We start from the raw sequence: 27,336 nt of genomic DNA, 5'->3' as shown, positions 1-27,336 counted from the left end.
CGGGCAACTATACGCTTCGACCCACATTAAATGTTGGCCCATTTGTAGAAGATAAAAATACATCAAATACATCAAATCCATTACAGATTCAATAAATCAGATCCAAATATGCAAAAAACTTCTAGATATTCGGACCCGTCTCACTCCTAGCACAAAGTGAATTTTGCCATTCTTCATTTTTAGGGTTCATAGATTAGAAAATGACAAGAATAGTATTTTCTTTCCTTTGACTTGCGATTTTTGTCACATAGTTCCAACTATTTTAAATTATATATTTGCGACTTTAATGATTTTTCCTGTTATTCTTATTAAGTTTAATCAAAATATAATAAATCTAAAACACACGTATCATTTTATGATTAAAATTTTAAAATTAGACTTGCACGTTGGGTTTTCGGATCGGGTTAAGTTCGGTTCGTTTTAGGTATGAGTCCTTTGGATCCTCGAAATTTGGACCAAACTAGGTTCTTGGAAATTTCTGGTTTGGGTTCGGATCGGTTCCTCTTGGGTCCGGATTAATTCAAGTCTATAATTAAAATATCTGTAAAATACCTGTAATTTATGGGTCCATACTAGGTCCGGATCGGGTTCGGATCTTTATGATACAAAAAGACTAGAAAATACCTTAACACTATCCAAAATATACCCAAAATTCGTCATATTAAATAACAAATATGAACAATTAATAATTGAAATTACACATTTAAAACTCTAAATTTGACATTTAACAGTTTTTTTTTTACGTCGACATTTAACAGTTTACATTACTTAAAATGTTGTAAAATAGTAATAAATATTACTAGAAATAGAAATTTCAACTAAATCAGGTAAAATATAGAAAATAGAGCACATTAAATAATAACTTTGAATATTCATGTTTTTAGGTCGGGTAGAATCGATTCTTATCGGGTTGAGTTTATTCGGATTGGTTCTTTTCAGATCCAGTCTATTCAGGTTGGTTCTTTTCGGTTCTGATTCTTTCGAAATGAGGAATTTTGGACCCAACTAAATACTTATAATTTTTTGGTTCGGTTTTGGTCGGCAATTTATAGATTGGTTTTAGTTAGGATTACAGGCGAGCAATGAATTAGTAAAGGAGGTGCCCTAATTTCAGTCGCTCCCAGGCACTAAGATCGAGGCGCCGCATCTTCATTCTCCTTCCGGCGCCGGTGGAGCCCCTGCTCGCCGGCGTCACCTTCTTTCTCTCTCGTGTTCAGCTATGTCCCATCTACCTCCTTCTGTTATGCTTTTCGCTTTTGTTTTGTTGCTGCTCGAGCTGCAGTTGGAGCCATGGAAGCGGCCTCCGGCGAGTGGTGACACGGCTTCTGGTCGCGTTTTATCCACCTCTGACTTCGGCCTCTCTCCCGCTGACCCGGATCTGCTAACTGAGACTCGTTCTGGTGCTCAGCCACTGCATAGTTCGAAGAGTTTGCGTCTGCGTTGCTCTCCTACAAGACCTTCCTTCCGGCACCGACGAGCTGCCTTATCCTGTCCTCTTGTCGCCTCCGCTAGCCTCAGATCTATCTACTGTTCCGATTATCACAGAGAGCTCAGGCCTCTTGCATCTGTTGGCTACTATTTCCCTCCCACGTCACAAGCTACCTCCATCTTCCCCATTACAGTCGTGAAGTACTTCACTCTTCGGTCCGAGGTGGTTTCCACTATCTCCGGTGATTCTTTTGCGTCCGGTCTGCGACTGTTCTCTAATCCCGTCCAATCACTTGTTCCCCTTCAACCCCACTGTCATCGCATCTCCTTCAACGCTACTGCCATCGTCACTTCTCGTTTCTATGGAGCTAAGCTATATCATTTAAATCTCCACCTCTTAGTGACCGCCGGATCTATTGTGCAAGAGTGTGGTTTCGCCAGATTTGCTCGTTACATTCTCACCGTTGCGTCTCCATCACACTACGTCGTCTCAAGCATCGACGGTTCTTCACATTGCCGGATCTGTGGCCCTCCCAATCTCCTCGTCGCTGGAACTATTATTGTGCAAGAGTGTGGATTCGCAAGATTTACTAACTTCATCACCGCTGCGCTTCCATCACATTACGCCGTCTCAAACATCGACGGTTCTTCACAAAGTCAACTATGCGACCTTCAAACCGGAGCTGTTATTATCTTTAACGGATGTTCTCAGATTTCTTGCTCATGTCGTACCTCTACTCATCGAGTCTTCACTTGCGTGTTGGGACCCTTGCTCGTCAGAACGAGGATCTCATCGTCTGAAGAAGCATTAGCGACGAGTTGTCGGCTAGTTCCACGCATGAATTCGGTATCGTCTCTGTCTCGAGTCAGACTCTTGTCTCCGTCGCCTCCCCTCCACATCCCACTGCAACGTGACCTAAACTCAGCATATCCTGACTCTGTCAACTGCTATCTTTTAGAGGCTGTACCGTCGACGACTCTGTGTGTAGTCTTATTCCGGCAGCATCTCCACACCTCACTGCAACGTCGGGAGATCCAGTCATCTCCAGAGATAGTTTTCAGCTGCTCTCAATTCAACGTCGAATTCGAATTCATCGCGTTCCTTCGAATGCAGGCTCGAGTATTACAAGTGAAAGCTTCTCCATGGGTCTCTTCTCTTCTCAGCCATCTCTATCATTTGTCATGTTTTGCTTATTCTCGCATTTCAGCTTACCGTCGAGTTATGTAATCGCCCATCGGGATTTTAGTTTTTTAATATAATCAGTTGTTCAAAAAAAAAGAAGGTTTTAGTTAGGATTTTCAGATCCATAAAATTCCCATACCTAATTAAAATCTACAAAAGCTACGAGTTCTTTCACTTTTCTTCTTAACTCTCCGAGTAACTCTAAAACTCCATGATTTCAAACTGATTTACGCTTTTCCGGCGATTAACCAGTCATCTTTCCTTCGTTTCCGAACAGGGGATAAACATTATAAAAATGGTAGGATAAACAGAAAATGACTAGTAAAACTTTCATTTCACTAAACTAACATTACCAAGAAAAGAAGAATAACATGGTTGTAGTACTTTTAGAAGAACTTTAAAATTATAAAAATGTATTTTGTCGTCTTATGAAAATGTTTATCTTCTAAATATTATGAGATAAGACTAACTTTGGATAATGATTATCCATTAAGCAAAATATCTTGTTTTGTCTTTTTGTATTAAGTCGGTCAATCTAACCGACTTCTTCCCTTATATATATTGCTCTCATGTTCATTTGTAAAAGTTAAGTTAATAAGATGAAAAAGACTCATCCTTTGACTCTCTCTTACGTAATACATATATTATAAAAGTCAGCATCTTATATCCCTCTCTCTTCACCGATCAACCGATATATATAAAGAAAGAAGAAGAACATCAGATCCTTACTTATTTTTTTTACAACACGTTATCAGCACGAAGCTCTGACCAACTAAAGTTTATCAATCCGAAAATTCTTAAACCAGTCGAGGTAATGTTTAAATTTTTGTGCTTCAATATACTTAATTTATTTAAATTTTATTATTGTTCCGGTGTGAGAGGCTAGGCCTTCTCCGTTTATTTTCGGGATGATAGGCGTTGCCTTTCCCGACTGATCGTTATGGTAGGCTATGCCTTCACGATCAGAGAAACACGTGGTAGGCATTGCCTCCATGAATAAAAATAAATAAAGGTCAAAAATGGCAGACTAAGTCTCCTCGGACCTTGAAATAAGTAAAAGTCAAACTGGTAGACCATAACTCCTCGAACTTTGAAAAATGATCAATATGGTAGTCTAAGACTCCTCGGATCATGTGGGAGGCTAAGCCTCCAATTTTATTTATGCTCTTTAAATTTCTGCAATTTAAATTCATACCTTTAGTTTCTGCATTTCAATTTCCGTCTTTATATATTATTATTCTATGAATTCGGTTATCATATCAAATTTGACAAAGCTCAAAATAAATGCCCCTGATATTACGGGAAATAGTTATATGACCTGGGCAGTGGGTGCAAAGACGCACCTGAGAAAAAATGAGCTTTGAGAAATCATCGATAAGTTGAAACTATATCGGATGAGAAAAAGATAAAGCCATGATAATTTACACCACTTTAATGATGGTTTATAAGATGAGGTGTATCATGAGAAAGATCTAGAAGATCTTTGAATAATCAAATCCTTGAAAGAAAGGATTCACCAAATTTTTGGAGTTGATGTAAATCCTCCGTGAGAATTGAAAAAGAAAAGAAACTCATGATACTAAACGATCAAATCGGTCCTTCTTGAAAAGGACAAGGGTGTGGATGCGGTTGAAACTGCTATCGTGGTTGTGGAAGAGGACGAAGAAGAAGATTTCATCCCTATGAGAATAATGGAAACTTCCACGAAAAATGAAAGTGGTCGGGTAATAAAAGGCAAACAGAAAAGGTTTGCAATAGATACGGCCAGAAAGAAAATTAGGTACGTATTTTTCGTACGCCAAATATTTAGCCGATCTATATCGAGATTCAAAAAGAAAAAGAGAGAGGAAGTGAAATAAACTTCATCTCTTATGAGCCCAGACCATTTTTTCATAGCTTGAACACTCATCTTGATGATTCAGATTTTCTGGTTGGTCCAGAAAATAAAAATAAAATATCGATGTGATATGAGAATTATCTTCCTGAATAAGATTTTGAGATTCAGGATGGAGATAGATGTACCTGGCAGATATTGGGTCATCGTACATGACTACTAAAGGTAACAAATATTTCTCCTCTCTCAAAATAAGTAAGTACAATATCTATTACTGTAAAAATTATTATTGGCTCTAGAGGAGCTTATGATGAAAAGACATGCATAAGAAAAGGATGGCAAAAGTATAAATGAGTGGTAAACCTAAAGTTTACTGATATATAGCCATCTCCAATAATGTTATCCACATTATTGTGAAATACTGAAAATAAAGGAAACCATCATTGGTGTTGAATCATCAAACAAGTTCATAATATGTGATTTCTTTAAGCAGACCCCAAATTAAGATCTCACTCAAAAGGATTTGAAACATAATTCTTCCCAAATGAGAAAACTGAATATGTTATTGGTTCTAGAGTGAGATTCAGTACGAGATTTTAGACATGGAGTGTCATCATCTCGAGGGGGAGAATTAAAGAATCCTAGTAAGTGGAACATTGAAAAAAATTATGTTCGCACTCGAAAAAGAACTTGATAAAGTAAACTCAAGTAAGATGATCCCCATGATCGGGTGTAAACATGCAGTTGTGCATGTAATAAAGACATATACAATCCAGAGGGATAAAGTATATGGATAATTAAAAATATGCTCGCAAATTTGCTAGAAGCATATGATAAGTTGATGGAATGAGATATGTGAAATGGATTACAATGAAAAGTAGAATAATCCATTTACAAAATGCCTGCCAGACATTTTGATGAAATAATGAAATCTCATATTCCAGCTGAAAATGCTCCAATAAGAAAATGTGTCCTAAAAGGACGATATATGAGTCTATAACACACTGGAGACGTGATAGACATCTTTGGTTCCAAAGAGTCCTCGAAAAGGAGAAAAAATATAAATAGAGGGTGAATCTCATGATGAGACCGTTGATATGGTTAATACAATAGTCAGGTACCTGGGTAAATCATCGATGATGATAAAGAGATCTCGATTAACCATATCAGTACGAATAAAAAGATGGAACCAAAGAGAAAATAGATTGTCGACAATAAATGAAAAAGCGCTATATAAATAAGGATTATGAATCTACCTCTATGTATGAGGGTAGAGTGAATTGATTGGCCATCAATTCGATATAAAGCTCGTTAGAAAAACGAGATATTTTTGGACCAAAAGTCCAAGGTATATATTTCTCCAGAGAATGAAATAAAAGATGACCTTGCGGTATGAAAAATGGCTTGTTCCAAGGTCACTGGAGAATATTTAAAAATAGATGCAGTATATTAAAATGTCTGGCAGGACATAAACGACTTGAGTTGCATCTTGATATTTAGAAGTCCCTGGAGAGTTAAAGATGCTCTCGGGAATGTATAAAACTCTGGAAGAGTTAGAACACGCCGTATATAAGGTATCTTGAACCAGTAACTGGTGATATGTTTATGGCACAGTTCGCCGATTGCCATTTAATGAGGATGAATTTCCAGCGTTAGGGGGAGGAATTAGAAAAATTCCTAAAGAGATTACATGGTGTACATAGTCGTTGTTACACCTTGATCCCCCTGCGAATCAAAAAGAGCTGAAAATTCAAGAAATTGTGCATTTGCATAATTTGGCAAACCAGTTACCAGATGTGTTCACAGATACGACATGATATACCCGCTGAAAATGTTCTATCAAGAGTTGATGTTCCTAAAGAACAATGTGATGGTAACAAAATAAATGAACTTAGGGTTCAGTTAAAGAGGGGGAGACTAGCGGGTTCTAGAGATAAAAATCCCCGAAAGAAATTGGTTGAGAAAAGTTGCAAGGTTCCTGAAGAACCTGATACTGAAAAATGTCTGAAAGAAGACATAAGTGGAAAGGTTCAAAGAGAACCTGATACTGAAAGATGTCTGAAATAAGGCATAAGTGGAAAGGTTCCAGAAGAACCTGATACTGAAAAATGTCTGAAAGAAGGCATAGATGAAAATGGTCAAGATGAACCAAATAAAGATGATCCAGATGACGAAAAGGGAACATAAAAATATGAGATTTCCATCAACTACACCCTTGATGAAAGAGTTATAAGATAAAAGATGTTGATGGAATGTTCTCCTTTTCTGTCCAAAGAGATCGATCATAAAAGTGATGATCCTGATCCAAGGTCCATTTTGGAATGTTAAAAAGACATGATTGGGAGGAGTGGCAGAAGGCCATTCAAATTGAATTATTCTCCCTGAATAAACGAAATGTCTTTGGACCTATAGTCATAACGCCTGAGAATATAAATCTTGTTGGGTATAAGTGGGTATTCGTGAGAAAAGTAACACGATATAAAACCTGATTAGTTGCCCCAAGATTTTCTCAGAGACCGGAAATTGATTTTGAGGAAATGTATTCTCCGGTAATGGATGCAATTATGTTTAGATTTTTGATGAGCCTAATGGCATCTAAAAATCTTGAAATGCATCTTATAGACGTTTTGACTACATATTTGTATTGATCGTTGGATAACGATATATGTATGAAACTCCCTGAGAGATTGAAAAAGCCAGGGGCATTGAAAGAAAAAAGAATCCAGGGAGATTTGTTCGGTCAAGTTACATCGATCACTTTACGGATTAAAGCAATCCGAACGCATGTGGTACAATCGCTTAAGTGAATATCTTTTGAGTAAATGATATGTGAATGATGCGATATGTCCATGCGTTTTTATAAAGAAATCGTCATCTGTCTTTGTGATCATTGATGTATATGTAGATGACCTGAACATAATTGGAACTCAAATGGAGATTGATGATGCTCGAACTCATATGAAAGAGGAGTTCGAAATGAAAGATCTCGGAAAGATAAAGTTTTGTCTTGGGCTCCCGATAGAGCATCTCCGAAAAAGAATAATTGTGCATCAATCAAATCATACGAAAAGGCTATTAAAACGCTTTTGTATGAATAAAGCGACTCCTTTGAGTACTCCAATGATAAATAGATCTCTCGATGTTGAAAGAGATGTTTAAAAGATCCTTGTAAGATCTTACATAAATAAGTACTTTGGAGATGCTAATGGTAATAAAGCATATGTGAGCTTATATATCTTGCGAGTTGTATTTGATTAAATATATTTTTAGATACTAATGTCTTTGCAAGATCCTGCTCATTTCCTATTCATGAAAATTAGAACGGTGTCGAGAATATCCGTTCTCTCCAAGGTATGTTTTAAATTAGGGTTGATTTATTCTAGAAAACCCGAGTTTGGTATGGTTTTGCAGATACATGCTATTTATAAAGTCGAACACAAACTGGATATGGTTTTACAATTGGTGAAACCGCGATTACATAGCGTTCCGAGAAACGATCCTAGGTTTCGACTTCTTCAAAGCATGTCGAGAATATGTGTGGCTTCGGTCAATGAGTGACCACATATAAGAATTAAGCGGAATAGTTAACGAGAAAGAGCTGACGAAAATATTTGAGAATAATTCGGCGTGGGTCGCTCAACTCAAAGAAAGCTATAACTAGAGTGAAGTACATCCCTCCAAGATTTTTCTCATACATACGAGAACTCGAAAAAAATAAAGAAGTGGACATCGAGTATGTATGGTCATACGATAATTGGGCTGACTTGTTCACAAAAGCTCTTCCGACTACAACATTCCAGAATGCAACATTTGCGTGATATGTGACGAGAAAACTATGTCCACTATTCTCAGGGGGAGATTACGGCAGTGTACTCTGTTTTCCTTGACATGGTTTTTGTCCCAATGGGTTTTTCAATGACCAGATTTTTAACGAGACACTACGTAATACAAAATGGATAATCAAGGGGGAGTATTATGAGATAAGACTAACTTTGGATAATGATTATCCATTAAGCAAAATATCTTGTTTTGTTTTTTTGTATTAAGTCGGTCAATCTAACCGACTTCTTCCCTTATATATATTGCTCTCATGTTCATTTGTAAAAGTTAAGTTAATAAGAAGAAAAAGACTCATCCTTTGACTCTCTCTTACGTAATACATATATTATAAAAGTCACCATCTTATATCCCTCTCTCCACCGATCAACCGATATATATATATAAAGAAAGAAGAATAACATCAGATCCTTACTTTTTTTTTTTACAACACTAAAGTTATTTTTTACTGACAAAAAATGGTTTACAAAGCACACGATTTGTCTTTTCATCAACGTCTCTTGTAAAAAAGGTCGAACAAATAATAAAACAAAATAAATCGGTATACGTAAATAAATAATTCATTGGAATCATGTTTTGACATTATTGGCTACTGAGCTGAGGAACTTTTGTCTTATATTCAGCGGCGACTTCATGCTCAGCTTGTTGTGCCTCCGTCGTCACTGCCGGGATTTCACCTTGTTGAACTGGCATCATCTCCTCCATATTAGGTCCCACATTCCCATGCTGGTATTGATCACAAAGTTGATTATTTGTTTTTTTAAATATTTATATTGCTACTAATACTTAGTGTAGTAATTGATTAAAAATATCAAAGACCTGGTTGATAGAAGCGAATAACGCCGAGGATGAGTACGCTTGAGCCCACTCAGTGAACATTTCACCGTTATTATTTGTCACGTGGCATTCGCTCATATTGTTTTGGTTAGAACTTGAGCTACTCCCTTGCAACAATGGTTCATACATAGCCGATGACAATTCTCTGCCAATTTTTGTTTTAACCCAAAAATAATTAAAAACCATTTATGAAGAAACTGTACTAATGTAAATGTTTTGATCTGAACACAAAGATATACTTAGAGTAAGCTTATAAAACTATGAAATACCTGAGTTGATTAGAATGGGCCGATGGATCAAATAAATGGGTTTGGTTGGGTCCATTTTCAGGCAACCAACCTTCTACGACTCCGTTTAAGAAAGGACCTACAATGCTTTGTTGCATAGTAGATGCTTCGTATGTAGGTAAATGGCCGCTTAAGAGATTCTCTCGTCGTTGGACAACATGTGTTAACGTGTCGAGAAGTTGCTTCTCACAAACATCATAATCCTCCATGCTAGTGAATCTTACTGGATCCGGTTCGTATCTCCTGCTCAAATTAGGTTATATAAAGGGATCATTAATTTAATTAACATCGTTTATAAATTATAAACATATAGAACTTGTTTTTTTCGAACTAAAACCTTAGTTCTTCTTCTGCCATTTGGAGTTGTTGTTGTAACCTACAGACTTCTTGCTCAAGTTCCTAGATATTCGGTTTACAAGAGAGATTAAGCGGCTAAGCTACTACGTAAAAAAATTTTATATCAATATAATGTTTAAGTTAATAAATATTAATCACCTCGACGTCGGACTTAATGGCTGCCGGGCTTTCAAATATAGAAACAAAACAAAGTTAATTGAAAAGTTTAAATTTTTATCGAAAAGTGTGTATGTTGAACTATAGAAATTATAAATCGATTGTAAAGACAAAGAAGAAAGAAAGTTCCAGACCTTGTAATTTGAAGAGCGATGTCATTTTCGGTCTTGAGTTGCTGCAAAATCCTCAGTAGATACTGTCATGCAACAAAATTATTCTAGATCAATAGATATATAACACACCATAACACATTTTTGAGAAAAGAACTAATCAGTAGGATCAGTCAAACCTCTTTGCTTTGAATATCCCTGCAAAAGAAAAAAAACAGGAAGAGGTCAATATGTGAAATAATTGATTTTTAATTTTAAGTTATGTACAAATGATTATGTAATGCAAGAAGAAATTGATACATACGGGCGTCTACCCTGGTCCGGAAAGACTGCACTGAAGAAAAAAAAAACAAATAAATAACCATAAGCAAAACCTAATAGCAATCAAATATATTAAAATCGAGAATTCAAAAAAAAAAAAAAATGAAAGGAAACTAGTGTTAGCTTACTTCTCTCGTTCTTGGTTAGGAAGATTAATAAACCTTGCGAAAATGTCTTCGATCCTGAAGAGATAATTAAGAGATATGATCATATGCATGGTCTATAATATATAGTTCATATTTCATCTCTATTCAAATCCAAGAAACCTAGCAATTGAAAATGTTAATTAAGGTCAATAGGGTGTAATGATAATACCGAGTTTTGCCAGAAAAGAGGCTAAGACGATCGGAAGGAGAGAACATGATAAGAGCAATGTCAATGTCACAGAGAATCGATAATTCATAAGCTTTCTTAATCAAACCATTTCTACGTTTTGAGAACGTAACTTGTCGGTTCGTTGTGTTCTCGATTCTCTTGATCTCCAATTTCACCCGACCCATATTGACTACGCAAGAAAGATATTTCTCTTCAAGCAAATCGAATTGGGTGTAATGCTAATCAGCAATCACCAAAAAAAAAACTTGTTGGCAGAGGATATTGTTAATATACGGAAGGTGGGAGAAGGTACGTAGAATTAGGCTATTCCGGAGGAACTAAAAATAGAATGTTTGACTAAGTTTCCTCCTCGTGCCTTGTTTGGTTGTAAACCCTTAAAGCCTTAGGCCATGATTAACCCGGGCTCTTATGGTAGGCTTCTTAGTTTCGGCTAAGAACCGTTTCTTAGCTTTTAACTAACAAAAGTTAAGAACCATCTCTTAAATAAGAGATATAAAAACCGACTCTTAGCCGAAAAATGTAAAAAAAAATGTCAAATCAGCTCCTAAGAACCCCAAATTAAGAGCATGGATTAATCATGCTCTTATATCACTTAATCATTTGGAGATCTCTTAAGCTTACTTTTTTTTCTTTAAATATTTGGATAAAAGAAAGGGCTTCATTACTAACTATCATGCTTTCTTGAACGCTGAAGTATGCATTTTCAAGTATCTTATCACAATGGAGTTGCAAGGTACTAAATCAAGTTTATATTAGTATGTCCATATTTGAGTTAAAATTTATTGGATACAAGTAACATCAATTTACAAAATAAGTAAACTATAATATTAAAAATATTTGCTTTTGTTTGTTTATAGGTTTTAAATAATTTTGTAATTTGTATGTATGATGAAAAATTGTATTAAGTATCTTTATGTCACCATCTTAATTAGATATGTGATTTCAAATATAATATTTTGTATTAGTTTAACTATTCTTTACGGTATGTTGATTTGTTTCTAATTTTTTTAAATTGACGATGATTTTTTGTTTTTTATTGTAATCAGGTTAAAATTGACTTATTAGTTGGTAGTTCAGTTTATCCTCTTATATTTGTAAATATATTTTATAAAATTTTGTATGGTTTGATATATCTTGTTTTAAAAATGGAAAAGAGAATTACCAAATCAGAAATGCATTAATAAACATAACTTGTAATATTATGAAAATTAATGCACATATATGAATATATATATATATATCCATATAATAGATAAATCATAATAATTGGTTTGTTTAATTTTTCATATTTTGATTGGTTTCGTTATTTATATTTTGGTATATTGGGTTATATCATTTTTTGAAATGAATCATATTTTTTTGTTATAATTAGACTAAAATAAGAATAATATTGTTAATTATAACTTTTTTAGTTTTTCCTTAGGTTGATAAAAAATATTGTTGTATAATTTTATATATGTAATTTTGATAAAATATATATTTAATTTTTTAAATTTATAGATATTTATTTTTTGTTTATGTTTTTTGGACAAATATAAAGAAAAATAAATTTCGTTTATATAATCTATCTTTTTATATTGGGGTTTTTGCAAATATGTCTCAAAACTTGAATCCAAACACAAAACTAACCTATGTTTTTTTTGGAACTTTGACTTGGCTCTTTCATCCCCAAAGTTCAGATTGTTCACGAAAATGTCATCACTTTTTTTTCTTTTCGAAAATGCATATTTTACTCTATCACCCTCTTCTTCCTCAAGTATTCACAATATTGTCATTGCCATCAATATACCAACCACCATGAACAACCAATTTGAAGCTCTTAATGCACCTAAAAATCGATTTACGCTCTTTTTTTCTCAATTCTTAAGAAGTAAAACAACATCTCTTTCACTTTCTCTCAATATTCATCCAAAAAACCCAAGATTTTGATTCTAAAATATTGATGGTTCATAAAGCCATTGAAGCTTATGATTCTTGGTGGGTCACTTGTGTTTGAGATTATAGGTGTTTGGAGAAGACTTATGTGTGCTAAACAAGTTATCTCACTGGTTGAAACTATGAAATTAGTTTTTTTTTCTCAAATCTGTTCGTCCAGACGACTTACATGAAGTCTTATGGTCATAGCAGATATTAGTTTTGCAATTGACTTTTAAATGTGTTGTTATAGACGACTTACATGGAAGTCGTCCATCTTTGTTTGTTGAAAAAAAATTGGAGACGACTTCCACGTAAGTCGTCTAGGGTAAACGGGTTAGTTTTGCATTTGACTGGATTTTGTCAGAAATTTGACTTTTCCTGGACGAATTACACGTAAGTTGTCTAGTAGAAAATTAAAAAATCAATATTTTGCTATACCTAAGTCGTCTCAGGTTAGTTTTGCAATTGAAAAATAAAACAAAAAAAAAATATTTTTTTCTAGTCAACTTACACGGAAGTCGTCCGTCCGACGACTTACATTGAAGTCGTCCAAGATTTTATTCCGAGATTCTGGTCAAACCTTGCTGATCTTGGACGTTAAGTCGTCGGACGGACGACTTTCGTGTAAGTCGTCTAGAAAAAAATATTTTTTTTCTTTTATCTTTCAATTGCAAAACTAACATGAGACGACTTACATGGAAGTCGTCTAGGTATACAAAATATTGATTTTTTAATTTTTATTGGACGATTTACATGTAAGTCGTCCAGGAAAAGTCAAAATTTTGACACAATCCGGTCAAATGCATAACTAACCCGTTTTCCGAGACGACTTACATGTAAGTCGTCTCGAGTTTTTTTTTTAACAAACAAAGATGGACGACTTCCATGAAAGTCGTCTAGATTAAAAATCAATTGCTAAACTAACCTAAATGAACGACTTCCTAGAAGTCTACCAGACGACTTCCTAGAAGTCTACCAGACGACTTCCTAGAAGTCTACCAGACGACCTCCGTGGAAGTCGTATGCGTCAATGTTTAATAAACTTTCATTTTCTCTACGACTATAAAAACTTTTTAATCTTTTTTTGTTAATTCATGTATATTAGTCAATATTGGGGCTACTGAATGAAATTTATAACTTAGTTGGTGATATTTATGGGGTTACCAACATTCGTGGAAGTCTACATTAGTTTTTGTAAATTTGTTAAGTAACTTTAAGATATGTTTATTTAATTTTCAAAATTGTTAAGTAACTTCAAGAATATCAAGTAACATGGTTTAATGTGTCTTCTCAGATCATAAGATATACTTTTTACTTATGTATCTAATGAAAGTGTTCTAGCTTTGAACTTATGTAATGTTTTATCATTTGTGAATTTGACTAAGTTTTCTTGAGAATTCTTCTCCCTTAGTTGTAGTAATTTGATTAATTTTTTTGTGTTATTGTGTTTTGCTATTAAAGTTGTATCAATAACTTCAATTATGTCAAGTAATTTTGGCAAGATAATATTGTGGAAAATGAACATATTTACCAAACTTTTTCATTAATATCTCTTCAAATTTATGAAAAAAAGTCACAACTAAAGGAGCACACTTGCAAATCACAAAACACGCCACAAACAAAACTATTATACTCCATCCATTTCACAATGTAAGTAGTTTATATTAAAAGCACTAATATTAAGAAAAATAATATTTAATTAATTAGTTCAACCAATTATAAAAAATTAATATTATTTGATTGGTTACACTATATCTAATAAATGTAAAAGTTATCTAGATATTTTGAAACTACTTACATTTTGAAACAAAAGAATTTTCCTTAAACTATTTACAATAAGAAACGGAGGGAGTAGATCATCCTCTACAAAGACAAGCTTAGACTCCATTTGATATGGAAGAAGACCCCGTCAGAATACTTCTTTGAAGTCGTCTGGAAGACTTCCATGAAGTCGTCTGGAAGAAGACTTCTTTGAAGTCGTATGGAAGACTTCTTGGAAGTCTTCTATCGCATTATATTTTAGAAGACTTCCGAGATGACTTCCCATAGGTGTTCCAAAGTCTGATCCAGATCTGAAAACATGTTTATCAAACCCAGATCTAAAAAATCTGCATATCATATCAAAAAACGTTCAAATGACTTAAAACAGAGAAAATGAGTGGAAAATTAGATAGACATACTTTTATAGAACACACAAAGTACATATTCAAGTGGAAGATGAGAACCATCTGATTAAAAACCTGCAACAAAAAGATAGATTAGTGAGAAAGACACGAGACAAAAATGAAAAATTCATAAAAAGTTTAGTGTTTTCAAGTCAAAGAGACTAGAGCGGGTTTGGGGAGTTTTAGTTAGGAAAAAATGTATGAACATTATGCAACAGGAGGTTACAAAATGAAAAAAAAATCATACATAAAAACTTACCAAAACGCTCAGATCTATTATGAAAGGGAGACATGAGAGAAGACTACGTCAGAAGACTTCCTGGAAGTCGTCTGGAAGACTTCCTGGAAGTCGTCTGGAAGACTTCCTCGAAGTCGTCTGGAAGTCTTCCTCGAAGTCGTCTGGAAGTCGTCTGGAAGTCTTCTAGCCCAGAAGTTTTCCAGATATGAAAAACCTGCATATCCAAATCCAGATCTGAAAAACCTGCATCTCCAAAAACGTTCAAATGACTTAAAACAAAGAAAATGAGTGGAAGATTAGATAGATCTACCTTTATAGAACACACCAAAATACATATCTAAAATTAATAAATCTACCTTTAAATGAGTGGAACATATGATATTAGATGAGGATTTATGTTTTTTGAATTATTTTATTATTAATCGTTTGATAGAAAAATCATAATAAAATATTATTATCTTATATAAATTAATGTCTAAATTATTTTACTTTTTCAATTTTTTTTTGTGAAGTTGTGTTTTATGTACATAAGTAAATACATTTTAAAAATTTCTAGATATTTTATTTTTATTTATTTATTTGGGAAAAGGTAATATAATTTAAAATCGTTTATATATAAAAACTATACGTATATATTTTACAAATATTCCTTTTTCTTATTTATGTGCTTTTGAAAAAAAAAGAAAATTTAGTTTAAAATTTTATTTAAATTTTATTAAGAAAAAAGAAATAAAATAGTAGTTATATTGATGGAAATCATATAAAATATTTTTAGTTTATTAAAAGTACCTACTTAATTAACCATTCTAAGAATTAACATGAGTGCATAATAAATTCTCAAATTGTTATGAACATTGTGGATTGTCATTAACCAAGACAAGAAGAGAGGGCCCATCAGGCCACGACCAGGCCCAGCCATGACCAGGCCCAATCACAGCCGTGTCCAAGAGGAGAGAGAGACGGTGGCTGAGGAGAGAGAGTCGGCCTATCCTATGGCCGACCTTAGATCTAGGAAGTTTCCATTTATCTGTTTTAGATCTTTTCCTATTTCATGTTGTATTAGGTTTTGGATAATTTCCTTTTTCCTATTCGTTGTAATCCCTATATAAGGGAACACTTTGATTGAGTAATAATATACAGAGACACACGAAATATTCAGTCTAAAAACCCTTCGTTCACAACACGTTATCAGCACGATAGTCTCTAGACCCTGAGACAAAACCCTAACCTAAAATCCGTCACACATAAACCCTAAATCAGGCGGAACTTCAAATCGATGTATCTCTCCAACCCCGGGGAACCAGAAGACGAGCCACATATCAAATTGAAGCTCTGGACGAGGCGAATCTATCTGCGAAAACCGTTCGTCAATCCGATCTCAGACGCGCCCACAATCGCAGAAACAACAGACGACGCCGACTTAGTTCTTTGGAACCCTAATCCGGACCTACAAGTTTTCTAGCCAATTTCAAATCATGTTGAAAGATAAGTTTATCATACCTCAGTTATTTGATGATACCTTGTTTAGAATATGGTGTTCATGTAATCTAATACCCTTTTGTTTTGTTTCATGAGCTGAGAGGAATTGGTGCAACAATGAGAGCACATATCCGCGATCAAACGCAAACCCAATCAGGACAGCTCGCGTTCCAGCTCGTTAGCATCCGATTAGCTCCAGCCATAAGGTGTTCCTGATCCTAGATGACCGCAGCTTCCAGTTCATATCACAGGCAGCTCGAGTTCACAATCAACCAGCTCATGACCAAACCCAAGACGCGATCAAAGACGGCTCGATCTCCGTGCAGCTCGCAGCCGAGACGCCTCCAGCCCGCGACCGTCCAACTCGCGACCCGATAGGAGACAGCGCCTGTCCAGCTCGCGTCCGAGGTTTATCAGTCCATCTTGGAGGTCCGGGTTCTACAATCTGCAAGACAAAGGTAATCCTAATTCTGAGAACAAGAATCGAATTTGGTTGTCTTGTAAAGATTGAAACCCTAAAAGATAATCTCTAAAACTAAAAGCCATAGGATAATAGATCAAAACCCTATGAGTAAATCGAAGCTCTATAAGTTCGATCTAAACCTAAGAAAGAGATTGATCCATTGATCAATTAAAATCAGAGCCTTAAAGGTTTTTGAATCTCAATTCAAATCCCCTTGATCAAAGATCAAAGTTTTCGAAATCCCCTAAAACCCTAATTAGAAAATCGGTTTTAAAATTGGATTTGAAACTTGAGTGTTTTTGATTGATCACCTAGAGCTGTAATTAGGATTGTTTCAAAACTTGAATTTGAATCTTGTTTAAACTGAAACTCTAATTTCAAAGTTAAAGATCCTAAGGCCTTGAAACCCTTAATCGGCTACTTGAAAGTTTTAAGATCCTAAATCTCGTTTTGATTTCCTAAAGGTTTTGAAATCTTAAATCTAATAAAAGTTTTAAAAGATTGAAAGTTTAAAAATGGTTTTTGAATGAGAGTTAGGTTGCTAGATTGATTGATTCTAAAATCTAGCTGAATATTACTAAACCTTGACATTAGTAAACCTAATAGAAATGCAACTATGCAATAGGATTAAATACATTTAGATTAATAATCCCCTATTGTATATAGCCATATGGCCTAATACATTGTACACACTTGCGGCCATTGCCCTTGGTTGATTAAAAGCCGTGGGGCTTAGTGTACATCTAAGAGGCCGAGTGGCCTAGTATCCGGATAGTCATACGACCCGGACTGCATCATGATCCGATCCTTAAGATCGTTGTATCACATAATAATCGTGAAAGTCTAAGGCAAAGACGTATGGCCAAGCATCCGGATGGTTATAGAAACCGGATTGCATAATGACCCAATCCTTAGGATTGTTGTATCACATAAATACCGTGAAGCTTAAGGCATCACAATGTATGACCGTATGGTCTAAAGAGACATCATATCTGAATGATCATGCGACCTTGTTTGTATATCTCATGAACCGATCTTTGAGATCGTTGTATCACAAGACATGGCCGTGTGACCTGACTCACACCATGATCGATTGTTTTCATAGATGCGTAAGACTTGTTTGTGGCCGAGCTTGTTAAATATCATGCGGCTACATGACCACATTGTGAACTGAAATTTTAAATGACAATGTGACTCAGATATCGAAAAGGGACTTGGTGATACAATCACCAAGGACAACAATGAGAATGAATTGGTACAGTATTCCATCATCTCATTGAAGGTCTAAAAGATCAGTACATCACTATGGAAAATCCACTAGACTTTGGGGATGCTTTACAGCATAGAAATTACCACCAGAAAACGGTGTTGCTTCCAAAAGCTAGAAATGACTAGAAGAATCTAAGATTCTTGGATTACAAAGTCATGGATGAGTAAAACTCAGTCTTGTTTAAGACAGTCTCGATGCTGAGACTTTGTGGTGAAGTAGTAACCAAGGAAGAGTTACTAGAGAAGTCTTATTCCACATTCCATGTGTCGAAAGTCATACTGTAGAAGGCTTCGCCACTTATACTGATCTGATTTTCAAAAAGGACCAAATTTCGATACGACTAGTCTTATTGCTTTATGATTGCATTCGTGTTTACCTTAACCTAAGGATCATTCACGATTTATATGGAATTGGTTTTAAGTTTATTAAATCTTGCCTGATCTTACTTAAACATATGAATGTTTTAAAGAGTTGCCTAAAGGGCATAAAACCAAGTAAGAAATCATGAATGGTATAGAAAGTCTAGTAGGAAACTATGGCTAAGGCATTTGCCTATAAGGAATTATATACACCCAAAGAAATGTGGTCCATTGAAGTTATAATGAATGGTTTCCAACTAAGAAACAATGGGCAAGAAAGGTAACAAAGTTCCTTCAGATCTTTAAGAATAAAACGCCTAAGACCTTTGAAAGAAAGTGGTCGAGACTATACCGATGATCTCTACTGATTTGTACTATGCTAAGGATCAGTATGATAAGAGGCAAGAGATGTGGTGATCATATTGAGAAACACCACGAAATTTTACACTATATGGCATGATAGGATTAGCCATCCTAGTATAGAACTTGATGCAAAAGATTAATATTGAAAAGGCACAGAGTTATCCCGTAAAGATCTCACGTTGTGAAACATGTACACATAGGGAAACTCATTAGGCTTAATTATCCCAAAGCACCACGACCTTATAGTATGGTCATGAGGGGGAGAGAGAGGATAAACCCATGATCAATACTACAAGTTCGTGTACTATGGTCTAAACACCATGATATATGGCTTGGCCATTACTAGACCATAAAGGGCCATTACCCGGCCAAAGAGAGGCCATGATACAAACGGCGAAACCAAAGAGGCATGTGACTTGTCCATTACACGACTTGGCCATGACTTGGCCGTGACTTGTCTGAATAGTGCAGGCTTGTCCGCACACAGTCCATGACTCGGCCAAAGAAGCCGAAGAGACAATGAGAGACAACGGTCTGGCCGCAAAGGCCATAACCGGCTGGAAAGACCATTACCTATGAAAGGTTCGGCCATTACCTATATGCTTGGGGACATTATGAATATACATGTACAGAATGATTATAAGCATCAAGCCATATAAGTGAGCATAGATATTCCCATTTAAAGAATGAATACGGGTCATTAAAACCAGACAAACCATCTTAAGAGATTCTGAGATAAAACCACCACATACATATATGTGCCGTCTAAGATGGAACCTCAGAAGAGGATTGGGAATATATGTTGGATAGGAGTAATACTTTCTCCCACGAATTCAAAGAAAGCTTGAGCCAAAACATGGGTGATTAAAATAGTGGCCAAGTACGGATTGCATGATCAAATGGATCCGACTATCCAAACATTAAAGGAGAAAGATTATAAGCTGGATAAAGAAAGAGTAAATGAATGATAAGAATGGTTTTAACCATCATTGTCTTGGCAAGATCCTCGGACTATACATTATGATACAAGACGTCCAAAGAAAGATAATATAAAGATAGCCAATTGAGAAGCTAATCGAAATGCCAGACACTGACCCGAAAAAGAATGACTAACCAGCTTAGCACCAAACGAAATTTAAAGTCCTAGAAGAGACATAATCAAGTTGCTATAGAGTCTATGCAAGATAGACCAAGTGTTCCATAAGAATAAAGAAACTCGGATAGAAAGAAAAGGTGCATAGACAGATCCGAAGTCATGATAAGAGAAACCATACCAGACATAGAGATAAAGGCTGGCCAGCTACACATCTAAGGTACCAAACCAAGTAGTCTTGGGACGCCAAGCTGCTAGGTAACAAAGGTCCTGGATAATGAAATCTCAAAGTGATCAGATCATGTCTGGAACATAGTGGAATCACATGAAAGTGTCGACACACACATTTGTATAAAGATACATAAGAGAATAGCACTTGAACATAAACGAGGATCTTATACCCACGAATGAGTACTCATCATACAATCATAGAATCATAAAGATTATAAAAAAAATAGAAAGATAAACGTGGAGGTTCAAAGTATCTAAAGAGAGATGAGCGTATTGGCCATGTACATATACAGAAACGCCATCTGATAAACCAGTGAAATAGATGGATCTTGTGAGATAAAGAAACCGTGAGAGAGGACACATGATCACGTGGCCTAGAGTGTCTATGTCTTCATATTAACAGCATTAGATCATAGCTTATTTACACAAGGTACTCACAGAGATCAAAGGAACAAATTATAAGGAGATGAACTCCTATGTGGTGATTGCTGCTACAGATTTTCGATATTAAACCAAGTCTGGTCATAAGAAAGAAAATAGATACATTAAATGTAGTAAGCAGCATATGGATCACTGGATAAGATAAGAGAACAGCTTTGTTCCTAAGCTGATTCATGGACTGAAGCAAAAGCAGCTGCATATAGTATGTAAAAGAAATTGATCACACATGATCATTGATCTTGGAGTTGTGTAAAAGACAATCCAATAACAGTCCATATATATATGAGAATTTATAAAGAAATTCCTTGTGCTTATACTAAACCTAAAAGAGGTTAGTAGATATAGAATGAAATCTATACGGGTGTCTGGCTAAAAACGTCCAGCACACCAGCTAAGAGCATCCGGCTCTCTGACCAAAAGCGTCCAGCCCTCAGGCTGTAAGCATTCGGCCCCTTCTACCAAGGATGTCCGACTCATATCCTTTGATCACGGCTAGTATAAAAGATCAACCAACAGGTTGTAATCCGACATCAGATCCCTTAAGGATCCGGGATAGCAGAATAGTTTACAGCTGCTGTGTAACCTACACAAGACTTTGTCGTGAGGATAATAGGAGATATTTGATCTACCTTTCCCGGTCGGATACCAAAAGTATTGTAAGTCTGTGGAGTCAAGATCCATGAACTAACAATATATAGTAAGCGTGTGATATGATCCACAACAACTAAGGTCATGAGACGCCATCATATGGCATTACCTAAGGCAAAGGAATCAATGTCCACATCCATGAGTGTGTTTGGCCTAAGAGCCACAGCAATAATTGATCTTGAACACTCATGAAACAAGTAGTGAACATGTATAGACAAGGTCTATGACCTGGACATAGATCGACCAGATTGAAACATGGTCGAATGATAAACCATATTTAGTATGCTGTCCATAAATACTTGGTCTGTCCGACCTAAGTAAAGGAGTTTGATAAGTAGACAGTCACGTCTAGACTATGGACAGATGCAAACACGTTTTGCAAAGACCAATATGTGACTCCCGAGGACAATGTGGTTCACATTGCTTAGCACACATGCTTTAAACGGGACACTCAATGTCAAAGGACATGAGAAACGACCTGAGAGGTCTAAGTGGTCTTAATTACGGTACAGTAATGAAACTGGCCGATTACTCCCTTCCTACACAGACATGATAGATCAGGCATCAAGATGCGTAGTATGTAGAACCTACACCGAGGTTCACATCAGGGGGAGTAGTGCGTGTTGTACTCTTTTTCCTTCATCATGGTTTTGTCCCACTGGGTTTTCCTGATAAGGTTTTAATGAGGCAACATTAAGCGTACTACAAATCCTGTATGGTTATGGCATCCAAGGGGGAGTGTTATGAACATTGTGGATTGCCATTAACCAAGACAAGAAGAGAGGGCCCATCAGGCCACGACCAGGCCCAGCCATGACCAGGCCCAATCACAGCCGTGTCCAAGAGGAGAGAGAGACGGTGGCTGAGGAGAGAGAGTCGGCCTATCCTATGGCCGACCTTAGATCTAGGAAGTTTCCATTTATCTGTTTTAGATCTTTTCCTATTTCATGTTGTATTAGGTTTTGGATAATTTCCTTTTTCCTATTCCTTGTAATCCCTATATAAGGGAACACTTTGATTGAGTAATAATATACAGAGACACACGAAATATTCAGTCTAAAAACCCTTCGTTCACAACACAAATAATATTATTGAGATTGTCACAATATCCCAACTAGTTTCTGATAGAAACACTCAGACAGAGATGCGCACATAAAATAAATACAACAACAGAAGAGAGAGTTGGATTCATGGATTGTTTTTGATCACGTCTGTATAGATTTTCTTATTTTTCATCAACCAAACTTTCATTAATATATCATTCTGGTTCGTTAAGACATGCTGCATGAGCTTGCCTGTTTTGAACGAATACGTCTACACTTAATAAACATTGAGCACGTGATCGTCCCCCTTTCGCTAAGGAGTCCGCACGGAGGTTTCGAGATCGAAGGATAGAAGAGAAAACAATATCATGAAATCCCACACTATTAGCTTTGATATCATCCAGTTCAGGTGCTAAACATTATTATGTGCGCATCTGATTGGCAATCTATTAGCTTCTTCCTTGTTAATAATGTTGAGCAGCCGATGGGCACTCAAACAGAATGTGGTTTATGTCTTCTGCCTCAGCTCCACACCAATGACAAGTTGAATCTGTTTCGCAATATCTCGCGGCCAGTTTACATGCCGATGAAACAAAACCAGATAACGCGTGCCATAGGAAATGTTAAATTTTCCTTGCCGTCTTTTGCTTCCATGCTTTTTGTTTCAAGGCTGTTATGCTTGGTTCTATCATCGGAGTGTGAACCTGATTTTGCCTTTGTTCCACAGCCACCTCGTATCCCAATCTCACAGTATAATGACCTGACTTTGAGTGTTTCCAAGTATCCATCTTGACTTCATATTTTACTGATCTTAGTTGATCAAATTTGAGGAATGTTCCCAGCATGAATCACCTCAGAGAGGAAATTCTCATAGTTTATAAGATGATGAACCTAAAGGTCTGGATCGAAATTCAAATGACCTGGTCGCACTGGTCTGGCTATTTCGGATGGTATCCAAACGTCCTCCACAACACTCGTATATGCCCCTGTTCCAATTTTTCTGCAGACCCCATCTTCTAGGACATGTTTTGCCGCCATCAGACTTTGCCATCCAAAAGACGGTCATAATATCGACCTTTAAGAATCCGAGCCAGGAGCGAGTTAGGATACACAAGAAGGCGGCACACCTTTTTGGCTAGAAGAGCATGCTGCCCAATGGATTCCTTGATTATTATCTTTTGTACTCCACCAGAACCTCGACACAGCTGCAGATAATTTTTAACATACTCCTTTTGGCAATAAGTAGCAGGACATCACGTATGTTGGAGTCTCTTGTGCCACTGATTTAATCTGCACTTCCTTGCCTCGAAGAGATAGTAATTTGCTCGACCAGTTGTCAATCGTTCCATTCATACGCTCTTGTATGAAGGAGACTACCTGAATCTTAGAATCACAAATCTTTTCATACATTCCCAGATACAATCCCATATACCACCCCCCCCCCCCCCCCCCCCCAATTCTCTAGTGATTCCAAGTTATCTTTTCAAATCTTGTTTAATAGACGTCTAAATAGATTAAAAACTTTAAAATTTTATATTTTAGGATATTTAAAAAAAATATATATATTCATTTTTTGAAACGGGAAAAGCATTTAACATGGTAGGGTTAATGAGAAAGGTTGCGTTAGTGCTCGCTGAAATCAAAACTCGCTTTCACATTTCGTGCAACTTCTATATTTTTCCTTGCTAGAGCTGTAACTTATATATCGATAATTCATGATTTGATTAACTTGCTAATTTTTTTATTTTCAACAAGAACTAGTTTTAGTCATTCTTTTCAATGACACTGAACTATGCAGATCAGATCAAAACAAATTATACATATAATGTTGATCTAGTCAAGTAAAGTCGGAATCCAAACATTAACATCAGATCAACGTAAAGCAATGGGAGACGACTATATATGGATTTTCTGGCCATGATTATTGGTGGGGAAACATTGACAAAACGCCTAACTAATAATACTTAAAAATATGAATAACACTTCTCCCTACAAAATTATGTATGAAACAGAAGTTGATGCCCATTTGTGAAGGAAAAGAGGGTCCACAATACATATGGGATTAGGACCTGTATTTTTTTAATAATGGTTTATGCATCTAGGTGTTAGTTAGACCATCCTTGTCTTTTTTTTTCCGTCTGAATTTGATTGATGAAATTTAAAACATACAAGATGAACTTCAACAGCCGGCGGATACAGATTACCATCCCTGGAAACATAGCCCATACAAGGGAACCTCGAGCCCAAACAAAAGGCAACACATACAACCACTTAAATAAACCTTACATTCATATATCTGAATCTGAAGACAATCTTTGATAAGGGGAATAGCAGTAAGTCCAAAAATCTTTGAACTGCCGGCACTCTTGCCAAGAACCAACCAAGCACAAGAGAGAGTAAGCGACGAAGTGGCCAACACAACAACACAAGACCGAACATACCTGAACCCACCGTTCATGGTACCAAGCCAGAACCAAAACGCCTAGCACGAAACTCCAAAAATAGGAGAGACCGACACCGGAAACTAAAGCCCCCTTCTCCAGCGAAACCTTCATCGGAAGGCCTAAAACCCCAACCTCCTTATACTGCTTCATCAGAAGCCACCGAGGGACGAGCGAATAAGACGAACAACCGGAACATACTTATTAAAAGGTCACGAGAAGGACTCCTTCAAGACTGAGAGATAGAGAGGTGACGAGAAACTTGAAACTTCTGAAGAAACAATAGGCTTGTTCTGCTCACCACACACAACCACGCCACCATCATACCACCACTTAAACCGTTGCAGAACCCAAACAAAGGACAAACAGTAAAAACCACCAAAGACGCCACAGATTCACTCTCCCTAGACGGACAAGACAAGCCCGATAAAGCAGCCGCATCAACCACCAGTCCAAGCTCTTAAACCTTCAAAAGATGTAGATACAACACTGCCTATGGAGTCAAGTGAACACCAGAGACACTGGGATGCGCTGAAATCCCAAGCGGTGTCACCGAGGAAGCCGAAGCTCAGAGACAAATCGACGCCTCGAACCACCTCGCTACTTGCCGACTCCGAGGACCGGAGCACGGATATCTTCACAACGTTAATAGGACCTTCTGGTGACAACAGAACATCCCAAACACAATAGAACCAAGAGCAAAACCCATTGATATATAACCGGCTGAAATCAATGGGGACTGGTGAGGACACCGAGCAGAGGGAACCGCTGAGAGAGAGACTACCAGAGTTGGGTCGGGATGGCCATAGACGACCACTCCAAGCCAAAACACTTCCAATATCAACACGCCAAGGCCGGAGACACCAACACACATTGGTAATCCACCAGCTAAACACACGCCTCCGAGGTTGACTTATCCTCCGGAGCCCTCAGAACGACAGAACAGAGGACCGGGAAGCTCCAAGACGCCGAGGAACATCACCAAACCAAAACCCGACGAAACTCCTCACAAAGACCAAACTATATAAGATTTGAAAGACCTTACACCGGATCTGGGCGCAGAGGTGGATCTCCCCCGCACGCGCCACCGTCTCGAAGGAGGGCCAAAACAAAAGGGGAAAAACGAGGCCCTCGCGGAAGCTCTAAACGCCGACCCCTAACTTCGCCTCTGTCTCTCCGACCTCGTGGTGACACCAGAGAGCCAAGGTAAACGCCGGATCTAGCTGCAGTCTGTCGCCGGCGTGTCTTTTCCTCTAGAATAACCTACATATCGGAAGGAGATAAGGAGAGAGGAGAAGGAGCAAAGGAAAATGAGAAGAAGGAGAAGAAGGGGATCCTCCGGCAACGTCTAGAATGACCGCAAGCGCTGGAGGTTGAAAACAGATCGAGGATAAGAGTTTTGTTCGAGAGAGAGAAGAAAGAGAAGAAGGGGAGGCTCACACCATCCTTGTCTATATATCAGGTTTCTTTAATCATTTCTAGACAATAGGAACTAGTTTGGTGGTTTATGTACCAATTAGATAGGTTTGGCAATCGTTGTGTGTGCGTTTTCTTTCTAAACTATTAAACCTCAAAACAGTGTTGACAAATTTGGTATATATGATTAAGGTATTATTGTATGATTTTGGTGTCCTTATTTTAATTAACGAACTTTTTATGTTATTTTTATTTTGGTTGAGTCATCTAGTAGTCATCTAGTATTTGGTTGGCGTCTTAAAATCATCATGGACGTTGAGACCGACCACTTTTGTACAATGTTCCACTCTGTTTGTACTGCAAACTAGTGCCCCCAATGCACCAATCAAAAGAAGATTGTTGGTTCACGTTTTTCTGTGTTTAACTTTTTATTTCTATCATATTCAAATATTAGTTTTATTAGCTCATAAATTTTTAAATGTTATTATTTATAAATAAGTCAATTTATATTTATATTGAAACTGGCTTGGGGAGTGGTGAAACGTTGGAGGCCTATATACTATTGCAAAGAGACATATCAGTCACGTATAGTGGACCCAGGTAGCCCAGATACAGAGAGGTTTCTTAGCCATATTTTGCGGGTGGATCCTACCAAAAAACACAAGAAACGATTTCCAAAGATATATCTATCTATCTATATATATAAAGAAGGGTTTTCTTCACTCCTAAACTGTTCACATAGGCGGACACGTCACTAATTCGAGTCTTGAGAAGCCGACACGTGTCACGGTCAATCGAAAGTCAATGTTTCATTAATTCTTGAATTTAATGGGTTTTATGTGTTTGCTACGGTCCAAATACATCTTCTCTAAAAAAACAAAAAAAACGGTATACGAAACTTAGGGAAAGTGACCGTCGAACAACAATTCCCGTTAAGTCAACTGTCAATAGAAATCCAACGGTTTCACCGGTGACGAACGATTCCGATCAATGTCAGTCGGAAGCCGAATAGACTTCTTTAATCTGGAGCCGTTACGGAAATTAATTTGGTTCATGCATCTTCATTAACATTCACATTAATAC

At 36.7% G+C, this 27,336-nt stretch overlaps 2 protein-coding genes across 6 annotated transcripts; one reads left to right on the top strand and one right to left on the bottom strand.

The window, feature by feature from the left end:
• The first annotated feature begins 564 nt into the window (after positions 1-564).
• On the top strand, positions 565-9,828 carry LOC125589977. 5 transcript variants are annotated; one of them, XM_048762735.1, is made up of 3 exons: positions 565-3,422; positions 8,906-9,011; positions 9,450-9,828. In XM_048762735.1, the coding sequence occupies exon 1, from the start codon at positions 1,220-1,222 to the stop codon at positions 2,654-2,656; it is 1,437 nt and encodes a 478-aa protein (XP_048618692.1). In that variant the 5' UTR covers positions 565-1,219; the 3' UTR covers positions 2,657-3,422; positions 8,906-9,011; positions 9,450-9,828. The 5 variants fall into 5 exon arrangements, 3 of the variants coding, with proteins under 3 accessions (XP_048618692.1, XP_048618691.1, XP_048618690.1); XM_048762734.1 differs by having other exon boundaries at positions 9,100-9,828; XM_048762733.1 differs by having other exon boundaries at positions 8,906-9,828.
• LOC106399504 (agamous-like MADS-box protein AGL104) lies at positions 8,698-11,193 on the bottom strand. The gene is made up of 10 exons (XM_013839982.3): positions 10,666-11,193; positions 10,479-10,532; positions 10,334-10,363; positions 10,209-10,227; positions 10,054-10,115; positions 9,902-9,929; positions 9,744-9,805; positions 9,389-9,649; positions 9,102-9,264; positions 8,698-9,008 (listed from the first exon to the last, which is right to left on the bottom strand). The coding sequence occupies exons 1-10, from the start codon at positions 10,848-10,850 to the stop codon at positions 8,865-8,867; spliced, it is 1,008 nt and encodes a 335-aa protein (XP_013695436.1). The 5' UTR covers positions 10,851-11,193; the 3' UTR covers positions 8,698-8,864.
• Positions 11,194-27,336: the final 16,143 nt, after the last annotated feature.

The sequence above is a fragment of the Brassica napus genome, chromosome C7 (genome assembly GCF_020379485.1).
Source record: "Brassica napus cultivar Da-Ae chromosome C7, Da-Ae, whole genome shotgun sequence".
NCBI lineage: Eukaryota > Viridiplantae > Streptophyta > Magnoliopsida > Brassicales > Brassicaceae > Brassica > Brassica napus.
This window is presented reverse-complemented; position numbering and strand designations above follow the sequence as displayed.

What these genes read in the sequence shown, in the direction of transcription:
- LOC125589977 (XM_048762735.1), top strand. Translation starts at nt 1,220, where the DNA reads ATGTCCCATCTACCTCCTTCTGTTATGCTTTTCGCTTTTGTTTTGTTG.
- LOC106399504 (XM_013839982.3), bottom strand. Translation starts at nt 10,850, where the DNA reads ATGGGTCGGGTGAAATTGGAGATCAAGAGAATCGAGAACACAACGAAC. An exon ending in GCCCATTCTAATCAACTCAG is followed by an intron (nt 9,265 to 9,388) that starts GTATTTCATAGT and finishes AAAAATTGGCAG; the next exon opens with AGAATTGTCATCGGCTATGT. An exon ending in TATTCGCTTCTATCAACCAG is followed by an intron (nt 9,009 to 9,101) that starts GTCTTTGATATT and finishes GATCAATACCAG; the next exon opens with CATGGGAATGTGGGACCTAA.